Source organism: Odontomachus brunneus, unplaced genomic scaffold (genome assembly GCF_010583005.1).
Source record: "Odontomachus brunneus isolate Ranch 3 - 2012 unplaced genomic scaffold, Obru_v1 Obru_scaffold_050, whole genome shotgun sequence".
Lineage (NCBI taxonomy): Eukaryota > Metazoa > Arthropoda > Insecta > Hymenoptera > Formicidae > Odontomachus > Odontomachus brunneus.
The window spans coordinates 2,122,103-2,136,011 of NW_022639500.1; the positions used below are offsets into that span (position 1 = coordinate 2,122,103).

The following is a 13,909-nucleotide window of genomic DNA, read 5'->3' on the forward strand; positions in this document are numbered from 1 at the left end:
CTCTCTCTCTCTCTCTCTCTCTCTCTCTCTCTCTCTCTCTCTCTCTCTCTCTCTCTCAAAAATGCGTTATTTACATTTTAAGAATTGAACTTATTATTAAAAAATTAGTCTTTACTGTCTTTGCTAAGTTTTTATAGTTTTACTTAATCAAAATCCTTCTCAGGTAATTGCATATTCTTTTATAATGGACACTTTATTGAGAAGCCTTATTTTTATATACATTTATATTTATTTTTTTATATACATATAAAAAGAATTAAAGTTTACTATTAGAAAATTTACAATTCTTTTTAGCAAGTTGAATTTTACTGACAATTTAATCCTGCACTATTAGGACTTATACAGATGTATATAAATGTATCAGCACTTTTACTAATAGATTTGTAAAAGTTGTGTCTTTTACGATTAGTTTATGTGGCATTCATATTTATCACATAGAATAACGAAATAGAATTACGAAAAGAATGACCGAAGTTTGCACAAAACAATATGTTATGCAAAAATGCAACATAAAAATCTGAATGCAAGTTTTAGTAAATTTGTAGCTGCATTAGTGTGCAAAAGTTTTACATTATTATATGAAAATTTAATGATTAATTCAGTATATCTATTTCACAAATTTATTAAAAAAAATTATACAGTTTCCATTATCGATTGTCCCACGTTGTGAAAATGTGAAAATCATAAAAAGTTCATCTGAGAATTTATATATGAAAAAAGCTATAATATATTCTCTCGCGCATGCGCGCGAGAGAGAGAGAGAAAGAGACTACGGAAATAAAATTTAAATTATTTCATAATATATCATACAATTAAAATATATGTGGTATTTGACGCAAGAGACGCAAGACCACGTGTGTAGATAAATTAGGTTACACTGAATAAAAATTCTTTTACCATTTTCCAAAAAACAATGTAAAATTTTGAGTTATTACTTAAAGAAGATTGGCAAATTTTTACGCGTAATGCGAGAAATAAATTATAATAGACATCTACAGTCGTACGCTTGTGTATTAGGTCAAGTTGAACAAAAAGATCCTGTGTGTGTGTGTGTGTGTGTGTGTGTATACCATTTTGCAAATGACCACGTAGATATTTAATTTTTACTCGAAAAAGATTGAGGCATCAATTACGTCCAGATACTATACTCAATCTTCTTTAGTTAAAAACTAAACATCTAAATGGTTGTTTGCAAAATAGTAGAGGATTTTTTTGTCCAGTTTCACCTAATATACAAGCACACAACAGCCGAAGTCGCTATCACGGCTCATCGTAAGGCGCGTGATGATTCACGAATCTTCTTTGATTAATACAAACTCAAAATTTTATGTGGTTGTTCAAAAAATGGTGGAGGAATTTTTTGTTCAGTTTGACTTAACACACGTAGTCTTGTGTGTCTTGCGTCAGATACTCTGTACAATATAAATTAATATAACATTTATGTAGCTTGGTTAAATTAATTTTTTACTCAACTAAGCACAGAAAGTTCATAGTAGATTCTCTCTAGCACCAGAATTTATTACGTTTATTATTTGATCTTTTATTATTTGATCTTTCGTCAAAACTATACATTTGAAGAGAACGCGCGTTTCGCAGAACTCTTACGCCTGATCGCGCTAATTAATCTCGCGCGCGCACGCCCGCAGAGGGAAAAGGTGCGTTTCGAGGCGTGCATGAAAGGGGGAGCGGTTAACGAGCTGATAAATGCGCGAGGCTTCGGTTCGGCCGCGCGCCGCGAACCTTGAACTTATCGACCAGTCTGCGTTTATATCGCAACGACCCAAAATCGAGTCAAGGACCGCCGAATAAAAACGAGAGGACTCATTCGGGTCCGAGCGCCACGCGCGCACACTGTGCGTGTGTTTACGTGGCCGAACGGCCGCAGCATTGAGCCGTTGCTTCGCGACGGGAGGGACGACGCGCTGTTGTTGATTTGGCATTGAGTAAACGTAATTTGCTGCTCTCGAGAGTACCAAGAACGGGCGGGAGCCGCGTGTGTCCATATTTAACGCCGGGACAAAAGTTGCGCGAAATGTTCTCGCGTGCATTGCCGCGAGTAACTCGCCTCGATTTGCGAGAGCGCGCCCACCACCGAGCCGCGCGATTCGGAAAGAGAAAGGATTCCGATGGGTAAATCGCGCGTCCATCATAGAGCCGGGATTATTCGCGCGCGAAACGCGCAGCGCAACGCAAGCGCCTCGATGCACGGCCGACTATCGTTCGCGATACGAGATTGACGGGGGCGATGTCAAATTGATCGATCGCGCGTGACTCAATCGGCTCGGAAGACAGAAGACGCGTTTCATTGAACTCGAAGGGAAGCATCAACGACGACGATTTAATATCGGCTGCGTGAATGGATTTGGTGCTACGTACTCTGGTGTAGGTTAAATCGATGATCGTGGCTTCTTAAACTGTGCTCGCGGCTAAATTGCTCTTCGACTGTGGCAAGCACAACGTACTTAAAGACTCATCCCTGATTAATACGATTCACGATGGAGGTAAGAAGGCACGGAGAACTCCCATATCGATTTCCTCAGTTCTGAATTTGTAAGATTTAAATATTTGGTTAGGTCGAACAAAAAAATGTTTTATTTGCTTACAAAGTTACTCGTTAGTCCCTTGCTCGCAGAGTTTATAAATTGGTCGTATCCCTCCGACTAATACCTTTTCTCCTCTTACAAAACTAACTTGACAACTAAACGTTCGTTACTCTCCGGCTAACTCTGGCTCGTTCTCTCGCTTTGCCTCTACTCTTTCTTCGTTTTCATTTATATACATCTCATAACCTTTTAAGAGACATCTCTAACATGAGAATCTCGATCAATTAGTGATCCATAAATCTAAGTTAAATCTCGAAGGATCTTATAAATTATTGAAATTTTACAATGTATGAATAGTTCAGAATATGCACTATATTTGCTACATCGTTTAATTAGTCCTTTACTGTAATTCTGAAATCACAATCCAGTTTCATGATTATTTATCTTCAATATGAATGTTGTTTTTATCTTGACCAATGTGACGTAAAATTCACAATTGAATTCAAAATTTTTTAATTTTGAATTTTTACGAAATCCTGAAACTGAAAACTAAAAAAATGAATATTAGTCGTTTTTCTATCGTATCCTCATATTTCCCATATTGATTAATAAATATTTTAACAATGACAAAATTCAAAGTTGAGTTTAGAATTTTTTAATTTTAAATTTTCGCATAATTAAATTGGAAATTATGTATAAAAAAGAATGAATATCGAAGCCTTTCCTCTAACAAAGTATAGATACACAAAATCATTGTATATGATTGCGAAGAATATCGTGAACATGCATAGAGCTAAAAGTGAGTCCGGCACAAATATTTCCAAGATAGCGGACCCGTAGACGGAAGTGAAATAACTGTTACAATTATAGTGCAATTATAGTGATTACTGCGCAACGGAACTACAATCGGACTGATGTCGATCGTGACAGAATCGTGCCGCGTGGAAATGTTTTATCCGTTTGTATATCTCTAAGAGTCAACATTTCTGTTTTATATTTCACTCCATGATATTTCATGGAGCGTCTTTGCAACGCAACGCATCTACGCAAGATTGCTAAAGTGGCGGCAAACTTTGCACCAGTTAAATCCAATATTGTACCAATATATACCATAAATCCAATATTGTTTCGAATTGACTGATTCAATTCTGCAGTGCTTAAAACGTTCTTCCTTCTGAGCTGAAGGAGGACTTGAGCGAAAGTCGCATTAAGATCGAACGAATCGAAACTTCAACGTCGCGATTTGCGCTACCTGAGTCGCCAAGCGACTCTGAAGAACTATAAAGGCTGATTTTCCCAACGTAAGCTATAACGGTTTAATCATACACTGGTTTTTTACGTGGTTTTTTGGAGAAAAATTATCGGATAAAATATTAACAAACGATTATTTCCGATCAAATTCCGACCAATTTTTACATCTGATCAGAATATCTGATTAAATTTTATCGTATATTTCCGATCATAATGGCATTTCATCAGATAAACTGATAAGAAAAATTATGAACCGATATTTCTTATCGGATGTTTCCTGATTGGATACCAAAATTTATCGATATTTTAATCGGAAATGTTCGCTTGTTAATTTTTTATTAGATAATTTCTCTCAGTGTATGTCCGTTTTTATCTGATTTGAAAGAAACTTAAAGTCGGATATATGATTTAACTATTAGGTTATCAAGAGATTGGGAAAATCGATCCTGAGAGTTTCCAGCAACGATATACGCACTAAGAAAAAAATACTTAAAAAATTAAAAATTAAAAAGTATTTATCAGGTACCACTAACGTATCTACTTAAACCAAAATCCTCTTTATTTAAACCGAGTATCGCTTACTTAAACCGAGTAAACAAATACAATATTTGGTTTAAATGAAAAAAATTTAGATTTAAGTAAATATGTTGATGGTAACTGCCTGATAAATATTTGTTAATTTTTCGATATTTCTTTCCCAGTGCGCACGCGGGTGGTTCTTACCGGGACAGAAAATTACCGACGGTATATATCAAAGAGCGGGTGTCATTGACCAACTCGACGCCGGGAACGCGAGGTCGCGGGCTTCTACAGCGAAGCCGCGGCGCGTAGAGCGGGTCGGTCGATGGATAGTACGTGGGCGTCGCGACGCCGGCGCCGGGTAGGAAGCTCACAGGTGGTCGCCACGCAGTCTGGCCGTGTTTCGTGTCGGGTGCCGTGGCAGCGCCTCGACGAGGCTGCCGCTTTTTCGAGGTCCACGACCGACCGGGGCTAAAATCGATCCGAGGCTACTTCCGACTTCCGTTTGTTGTGACGCTCACTCGCTCGCTCTCGCGCGCGCTACTTCACCCCCATCCCTCGGGGCCTACGTCGCGGGGGTGCAAGCGATAACCTCGCCCGCCGTGTGTGTATGTTTCAACGTGACCGTCTCTCACCCTGTCACCCCGGTCGCGTAGTCTCGCCGCGAGTTCGGTCATCGTGAAAGCTTCCGCGATGTAGGCACGCCGGTGCGCCTCTGAGACGCCCGATATCGGCATCTCGAGACTGTGCACGAGTGCACCGGTGGATACTGCAGACACAATGTGGTGACACGTCCTCTCGCCGACAGCTAATCGGGGTAATTGTGACATCGTGCAGTGAACGTTCAGTACTGTTGAATAACACTCCCTTAAGGATCAATACAGATGTTTCTGATTGAGTCAGGCCATTTCACCGATGATCAGTGAATATTCATCGATTTCACTGGACAATTTTTCACTCCTTCGCTTATAGAGCGCATTTGCTATATTTTTCACATAATCCGAACGCTCTGAAAAAGACAAAAAGATGTAGTTTCGTAACATTTTTTGAGAAAGACACAGTTTAGTTTTTACCCTTTAATCAGTATTGCAAGGTTGATGTACAAGTTTCACGACAAATATGAGAAGCCCAAATCTTATCGTCATCTCCTGCTTTGCATCCGAAATACAATTCTTGCGCTTTGCGAGTCAGTGGGATTAACTTGCACTTTTATTTCGCTGTAACGTAAATTCACTACAAGTATAACAAAAATCGTTTACCGTTATTGTGTAACAAAAACATTTACTTCTATTAATACACTTGTGCGTGACATATTGCAGTTCTACTTGCAAAACGACACTGTTAACAATGATTAAAGCATAACGTTAGGAAAAAGAAAAACTCATTTCATAATAAGATACCACTCCCCTTTAAGTTCCTAGCTAAAGCGAACTCACTCAGGGAACCAGTCAATAAACCACACCCTGGCAGGATAATAAAATCAACAATTTGAGTATAAAATGTTTCTAATCGAGAGTGGTGTCATCATGAAAATGTTAACTTTAGCATAGCAGTGTTGACATATTTTTGTAGATTTGCCAAACGTAAAAATAATATTAATTTCGTAGGAAAATACATATGAGTTCCTTGTCGTGCATCTCTAAAACTTTTATTAATATAACATTCTGCTTGTTGTACTTGAATTCAGTAGGTCAAAATTAGTAAGAACTGATGATTTTTACCTCGTGTGTAAACTAGCCGTTGCACCAGTGCTTTCAATGAAAACGCTCCCACTTTACTGCTCTTATTTCTCATTGATTTTGACTAATGAAAATAAAATTTCATTGTAAGATTTGTTAATATACACAAATTCGTTATATACTGTACTAAATCCAACTTTTTGCGTTCGTGACGATTGAATTGACGACTCCTATGCGCTTTGCATGCAATGATACTGTCTGTGTAAAGTGCATCAATAATGGGTATAGTCGCTATTATTAACTGATTTCCTCAGCGAGATTTCACTGCTTACAGTGCTATACTTATAACTGAAACGCACAAGTTATAAGTTATAAATACGGCATTTCAGCGAAGAGTACACTGATTGTACTTTAAATAGTAACGTTGATAGCTTATTGGTTTTTTTATTTTTTTATGATTTGCTAATAAGGCGACGGGAAGAATTTGACGCGAATTGATTTCGGGAAGAATTTGACGCTAATTGTTAATTTTTTCCTCGGAGAATTAAAAAAAAGATTCTCTATTATTATTTCTGAGTTTCTTATACCCCGTTTATGGGACAGTAACCTGATAATAACCAATAATAAATAACGACCGTATAGCTTTTCGAGCTATTTCCAGCGCGATGTATTAATAACTGGGTGAATTATATTTGGCCTCTTGAGAAACGCTCTTCGTTGATATATCCGTCACATGTGTTTCAATCTAAATATCGGAAACAAGTCGTACAATTAAAATGCCAATACGCAGCGTTCAACGTACTTTCGCGTACTTCAAGCCGAGTGTCTCGACAGTGATAATTATGCCACTCTGCGGTTTCGTTTTCGAGGCTTCGTGATATTCACGACTTCGTTGTTCACGTAAACTCCATTCATCCAGTCCCTTCCGGTACGGTACGTGTTGCTTCGCTGACATAACGTAACTCGCACACGTGTACGCATATGCGCGTGTATAATCACGATGCAGCTTTTATTTGAAATCAAGTACATCCACGAGTCCACCGAGTCCCACCCGCGATTTAACCGCTCAGAAGGGATACTGGAATTGCACGTTGTCTCGCGAAAATTTAAATTTCTCACCTATTTCACCATGTCCAACAGTTTTGGACAAGATTACATTTTTATGTGAGATTAAAACTACAATACTAAAGTACGTCGTGTTTGTGTAAATTTATTGGATACTTGCGGTACAGATAAATTGGAGTAATTAACTATCCTGATCTCTAAAGTACAATCAGTGTATTCTTCATTGAAATGCTATACTTATAACTGGTGTAGTATAGTTATAAATATAATACTCTAATTAATCAAATCTTATTTAAAGGATCAATTAATAATAGTGACTGTTACTTTTATTGATGCATTTGGCAAATACAGGCAGTGTCACTGTCTGGAAGCCGTTACTTCTATCATTATAAGTACAGAAAGTTGTATAGTACAGCGTTTAACGAATTTATATACTACAGATGTTGCAGTGAAATTTTATTTCTACAGGTCAAAATCACCACAATGTAAGAAATGAAACAATAAAATGCGAGTATTTTTATTGGGAACCAATGAATACTATGATTTAGCGAATTCCATCTATAATAACGATAAATAAATAATAACGATATTACCGGAACGTAAATTCAACAGCAGTCTGTGAAGTAGCTTCAAGGCATTTCCAAATTTATTATCACCCACGTTTCAGCGATCGATTGTTCCACCATCACGTCGCTCGTCGACGGTATGGGATATCTAAAATCGGTCGTCGTTCCGTACGAACGTCGCCCGGAGACGTCTTCGTGGTATGGGAGAGAGAGAAAGAAAGAGAAAGAGGGAGAGAGAGAATATGAAAGGAAGATAGAAATAATTCTGTGCTTGACGTGTACGTGCGTGCGTGTATCCGCGTGCATACGAAGAGGGAAAAGCATCATGTTCCAGACAGAGAAAGAGAGAAAAAGACAGAGAAAGGCAGAGAGAGAGAGAGAGAGAGTACGGGGAACGCAGCGCATTGAAAGAAGAACGAAGATAACGTTGAGTTGCGCAAGCGGGTCGTAATTAAAACTACCGTTCTCGGCAAAACGTGGATTTCTAAATATATATATGTGTGTGTGTGTGTGCACAGTTTCAGCAAGGGATGAAAATAGGTAGAAAGAGAGAAAAAGAATATTTGTGTGTATGTGTGAGAAAGAAAAACGGAAAAAGAAGATAGAATATCGCGACGTTGTATTCGAGTTGGTTACGCCAGTTATTGCGGGAGTTTTCGCTTATAAACTCTGTCTCACTCGTACTCGAGCAAGTTGAAATTTAACAATGCGTGACGCGAAATCAAATGATCGGAGATATTTGACGAAGTGAATATGAAATTAAGAGGAATATTGAGAAGCGTCATTTTTGTATTGCATCATGTAGATATATGCCAAGAATACTTTGGAGTATTTTCTCGTATGGACTACTCTCATGAAAACACCGCGACTTCGTGTGCCCGTCTCTGATGCTATTTTGCACTCGCCTCGTCCTTGCAAAGATAGACTGTTACCGTGAGATAGGTCAGTAACCGTCTCCAAACTCCCACCGCCCTTTCACCGCGGAGCAGCAATTCGAAGCGAGCCGTATGCGTATGCTCCACATCTAACGAATACAGTTTTATAATCAGCATGGAGTCCGATACGTAGGTTGATATGATTTTACTGAAAATAATTCGATAGACATCGAACACACACGATTGATTTAACAAACAACACACGAAATAAATCTGAATGAATAATTTATATGGATGAGCGTTAGGGAGAATTCATACCTTAGCAGAAAACAGAAAGGCAGAAGCCAATCTGGAACCCGCGCTGGAAGAAAAACAGAAATTATCGACTACCAGTGCGAGTTCTGATTGGCTTCTGCTTTTCTACCAAGGAATTCTCCTTTACACTACACTGAGAGAAAAATGTATGATTTTTGGAACTATAATGGCATAGTAAAAAGATTATAGTTAGGAATATTATTTTTATAGTAAATGTCATCATAATGTTTGTAATATTTATAATATAAGCATAGTATAATTGACCTATGTAAAACTTTTACCAAGAATTATAATTATTTGAAATAAAAAGTATAGTAAGGTAGCAAATATTGAATGGTAAGAGAAATTATCTATTTTATATAGTCAATACAATTGGAATATTTGGCAAATATAGGTATATGTAACTATATTCCCAAAGTGTGCTTTATTATACACATAGAGTAATAAAATGGTGACTATAAATCTGTGTTCATTCTGCTATATCTTCATGTTTAGATGAACTATAAATATATGCTTGAGACCAAAATAAACTATAAAATATAGTGAGATTATAGTTATTCTAATTATTTTTTTCTCTCAGTGTAAGAGAAAAGTTATTAATTTTTATATGAAAAAATTAGGGTTATTTACAACGTTAATCATATCCTTTTGTTGTTTTAACAGAAAAAATAGCAGCACAATATACATATAAGTTATTATTAACTTTACTATAGTAGCATTTACTTTAAAAATAAATTTTTTTACTATAATTATTTCACCATATAGTTATAGTCGCAAATAATTGTATAGTAAAATAATTATAGTCACAAACAATCGTATAGTAATTATAGTAAAGTAATTATAGTCTCAAATAATTGTATGTGGTGATAGTAATTATGATATATAAACAATTGTACGGTGAAGTAATTATAGTCGGAAGATTCATTTTTGTAGTAAGCGCTTCTGCTTTTCTGTTAGAACACAATTTGCAATGCAATTAACAATTTCTCTTTTCTTAATGTAATGCTCAGCTACATAACACTCTGACTTGTTTCGTTGTTTACTAAATTAAACATTCTTTTTAGCGCATATAAATACTTTGCCTATCTTCGCCTATATATTTAATGCATCAACAGCCGACGTTGCGTTGCGCAGTCGTGTATAACTAGCGAAATTTCGAGGGATATTAATTGTTTATAAAAATTATTGCAAAAAAATATATAATATTATGATGCGAAATTTTAACTGCAAATTTTGAAAGCTTAATTTTACCCTGTCGGCTAAACATCACCAATCTGCAGAAAACGTAGTTTTGCCCTACCGACTGTCAATGTGCCGACGTAATTAAATCATAATTTCATCGTAACGTTCATAACGTTTTCTGGTTTTGACCGTCGAGCATCTTGAAGAACATCCACGTGAAAAGTTGTACGCACGTGACCAGCCGAGGCGCACTAGCGCACCAATCATAGCTCCATGTTTGGCGATCTCTGCTATGGGGAGAGAGCCAAGAGCCAGTTAATGCGGCGATGGGACCTCCTTCTGAGACAGTACCGATCCGATCGCGTTTGCACTATCGCGTTGCCGGTTCTCTCCGCGATCTCCTTCATCGGGTTTTTCTTCGCGCCTCTCTTTCGAATATTAAGTGCGCGGGTGTGCGTTATGGGCACTGTGGCTTTAAGTAAGTTCGGCGAAACAGTTCACGGAAATAGCTCGGTGAGATAGTGCGCAGAGCTCGAGTCGCTCGAGTCCACAAGTTGAATTGAATTCGTATAAATTTAACAACTTTGCGAGTATAGAGTCTCGGGAATGGATCAAAGTCTGATGGAATGTTATTAACAGTTGCCATGTCACGTATTAATATCGCAAAAATTAAAATAACTTTTGTGCAAACTTCGACTTTAATACAAATTCACGTACACTAAGAATAAAGTGCTTATTACGCGTGACTATAATTGTGAATATAAAGTGAAATAATTTTGCGGTCAGGATAACTATATTTGTACCGGGACTGCTATTATAGTGTCAGTGATAATAACTTTATATTTGTACTGCTACCATTTTTTTATTAGAACAACATAAAAATATAGTTGACAATCAATACAAAAATAAATAAACCAATAAAAGCCGACGCTGTTATTTGTGTGATTATAACAAATTCTTTTTAATACAACATACGCACTCATAACGTATTATTATTTTGATGAGTGCTCTGCGTTTAATCATATGAAACAAAATTTGTCGCTATTAGAGAAAAATATCTAAACAAATAAAAAAAATTCATTTAGTAGATATTAATGACATATTTACTTATATGTAATTTTTTTATTTAGATGGAATAAACAATCGCTTTCATTAAAAGCTAAGATTTTGAAATATATATTTCCTTAATTGAAAAATATTTTATATATATTAAAAGAAATAAAAATATGTTAGTAATATTCTCTGGATAAATATCTTTTATTTCCTAGATATTTTTTTCTTTCATACTGTAGTCGTACAAATACAATAACTAACGTTGGTTCTTATTGGCTTATTTCTTTTATATTAATTGCACATATCTTAAAGCTATATAATGTGTTTTAATATAACTGGCAACGAAAATGACTATAATTTTAATGAAATGAGCCATTTTTTTTCTGGGTGTATGTACTTTCGAAAATTTCTTCCTTTCGCTTAACAGCAATAGTTAGTGCGTGTACTTAGGTGTATACGATTTACCGCAAGTTTAACGTTTCATGCGATTATGTCACTATCTGCTAGATATGATTACGTCAATGTGTCTATGACATTTCACGAGAATAATAAACTTTCATTATCCTCAGTCTTCTATATTTCTGTATCATTGAAAGAAACAGGCGCGTGTACAACCCGAGTATCTCTGATTGTAGTTCTCGTTTTTCCCCAGATCGTCAGAGGGACAAAGATTCTGAAGAGATGCAACGGTGTCCATACATCCACGAGATGAAAGAGCGTTTGCTCAATCAACCAACGCCAACAGATAGCTTGGATATGGAACGACTCGACGGCGGTACTCCTGTTAAGGAGCCCAATTTGCACAATGATTATCCCGCGCAAACGAATCCAGGCGTAATACCCGAACCACCGGAAATGCCACCGGATTCTTTGATCGGCACCGTCGTCAAGGTGAATAATTAAACGTCACGGTACATTGTGAAGGAGAACCTTTTGTTATCTGTGACTAAAATAGTATAGTGACATAACTATTGTGAGGGGAATCATTTTACACTGAGAGGAAAAGGCTTAGTATTTATAATTACAACTATATAATTAAATAATTGTAATCAAGAAACTATAGTAACTTACTAAACTAGTAACTTACTAGAAACTTACTAATAGTAAGTAATGTATGTGTAATGGCAGTGAAAATAACCATATACGCATATTGTTACTACTACTTTTGTTAAAATAATAAAAAAGTATACGCACAGAAGAGAATACTATTATAATATCTATCATAAATTCATCATAAATATCAAATTCACTCCAAATATATTCTGAATTCGAGTAAGTTTAATATTTGAGTGAAAATCATTAAATAAAAACAGAAATTCGGTTTATTTACTACACATAACCAAACCAACTTTTTTTTCGATAACGAAAATTTTACAATATTCTTGTAAAGAGAATTAATTGTTCTTTTAAGCACGTATAAAATAATAATAAGCTCTTCTAAAATTTATGATAAGTATATTTTAAGGCTATTATTAAAAAATATTCTTTATTGAAGATAACTATTACTTAAAAGAAAGAAAGTAACCTAAACAATTATTTTTCTTAATAATATAGTAATTTTTTCTATGTGTACGAATTATCATTTTAAGAAACTTAGATTTTTAATCACGAGAAACATTAATAGACTTAACAAAATGAATGCAAGTATTACTACGGGTATAATTTTTATTACTGCCTCGTTAGAAGGAAGTTTTACATGTTACATTTTTTAATTTACTAAATAGAAGATTAAACACTAAGTAGATATAAAAAAGATAATATCACACACACACACACACACACACACACACACACACACACACACACACACACACACACACAAAGCTTCCTTGATGAGGTAGAAATAAAAGTTATATTCGCAGTGATCAACTTTCATAAACTTGCTAATGTTTTATTTGATTAAAAAAAAAAAATAGATGACACCGAAAATAACAAAAATTTGAGTAAGCTTAATCTTTCCAAGAATACTGACTTACATTTGAATATAAAGAACAGTACTGCGAATAAATATTTACTACAAAATTCCACGAGCAAACAGGAAATCTGATCACATGATTGGCAGATGTCATGTTTATTTCACTTTAAAATTATATAATTTTCTTCTTATTATTTAATTTTCTTCTGATTTTAGTAAATTTGTCTTTGAAGAGATTGAGTATTTTTTTCTCAATATACAATATAACACGCGTACAAAAGGTATTCAATAACTGCGATTTCTTTTGTTCGATACAACGTAGTCTCGTAGCGTGCATAATAATTCAGATGAAAGTTTGATCGTGAATATGTAAATTTGTGTTTCTAGCTGAATTCCGATGGCTATGGCTCGCATACATCACCAGCGCACGCAAGACAACCTTTAGTACCACAAAATGCGAACAATCCGCCCCTCTGCCTCACGCCCACATACTCTGGTCCAGCAAATGGCATGTTGCCAAAGAATGCCAAGTAAGTACATTCTGACAAATACAAGTTTTGAAGAAGAGTGACCCTCGGACTTGCGCGGTACATGCAAGCTGCAAAGTCTCCGCCCTACGGAATGATATTTTTAGACATGCATCCTCGAACCTTGCGGGGATGTTTTGCATATTTTCATTCAGAATAGCATTTAAAACAGTTCAAAAAGCAACAACACGTTCAAGTCGACCATTAAGATTGATGATAATACAAGGAGACGCGAGCTTTTTCCTGAGTGATATTCGATAGGGAAGCTTCGTTAAAATTGAGGATAAACATATCCTCGGATCGCTCGGTTTAAGCAGAAAATCATTACGCCACATGGAACCCTGATATCATGTCTCGAGAACATTTCTTATCACGAAAGAGTTTCTGGGAGCCTTCGAGCGACTTAAAATAACTTTCGA

At 36.0% G+C, this 13,909-nt stretch overlaps 1 protein-coding gene across 5 annotated transcripts in view; it reads left to right on the forward strand.

Annotated features, from left to right (window-relative positions):
* The window catches only part of LOC116845235 (proton channel OtopLc), a 43,683-nt gene that overhangs the window by 2,301 nt on the left and 27,473 nt on the right, over positions 1 to 13,909 (forward strand). The window contains exons 1-3 of one of the 5 annotated variants that reach the window (XM_032817679.1): positions 2,392 to 2,501; positions 11,701 to 11,939; positions 13,351 to 13,493. In XM_032817679.1, the coding sequence (XP_032673570.1) occupies positions 11,730 to 11,939; positions 13,351 to 13,493 (353 nt within the window). In that variant the 5' untranslated portion in view covers positions 2,392 to 2,501; positions 11,701 to 11,729. Of the gene's footprint in view, positions 1 to 2,391; positions 2,502 to 4,876; positions 5,131 to 10,361; positions 10,474 to 10,510; positions 10,817 to 11,700; positions 11,940 to 13,350; positions 13,494 to 13,909 lie in introns of those variants that run through there. The other 4 variants (XM_032817678.1, XM_032817676.1, XM_032817680.1 and 1 more) reach the window with 4 other exon arrangements.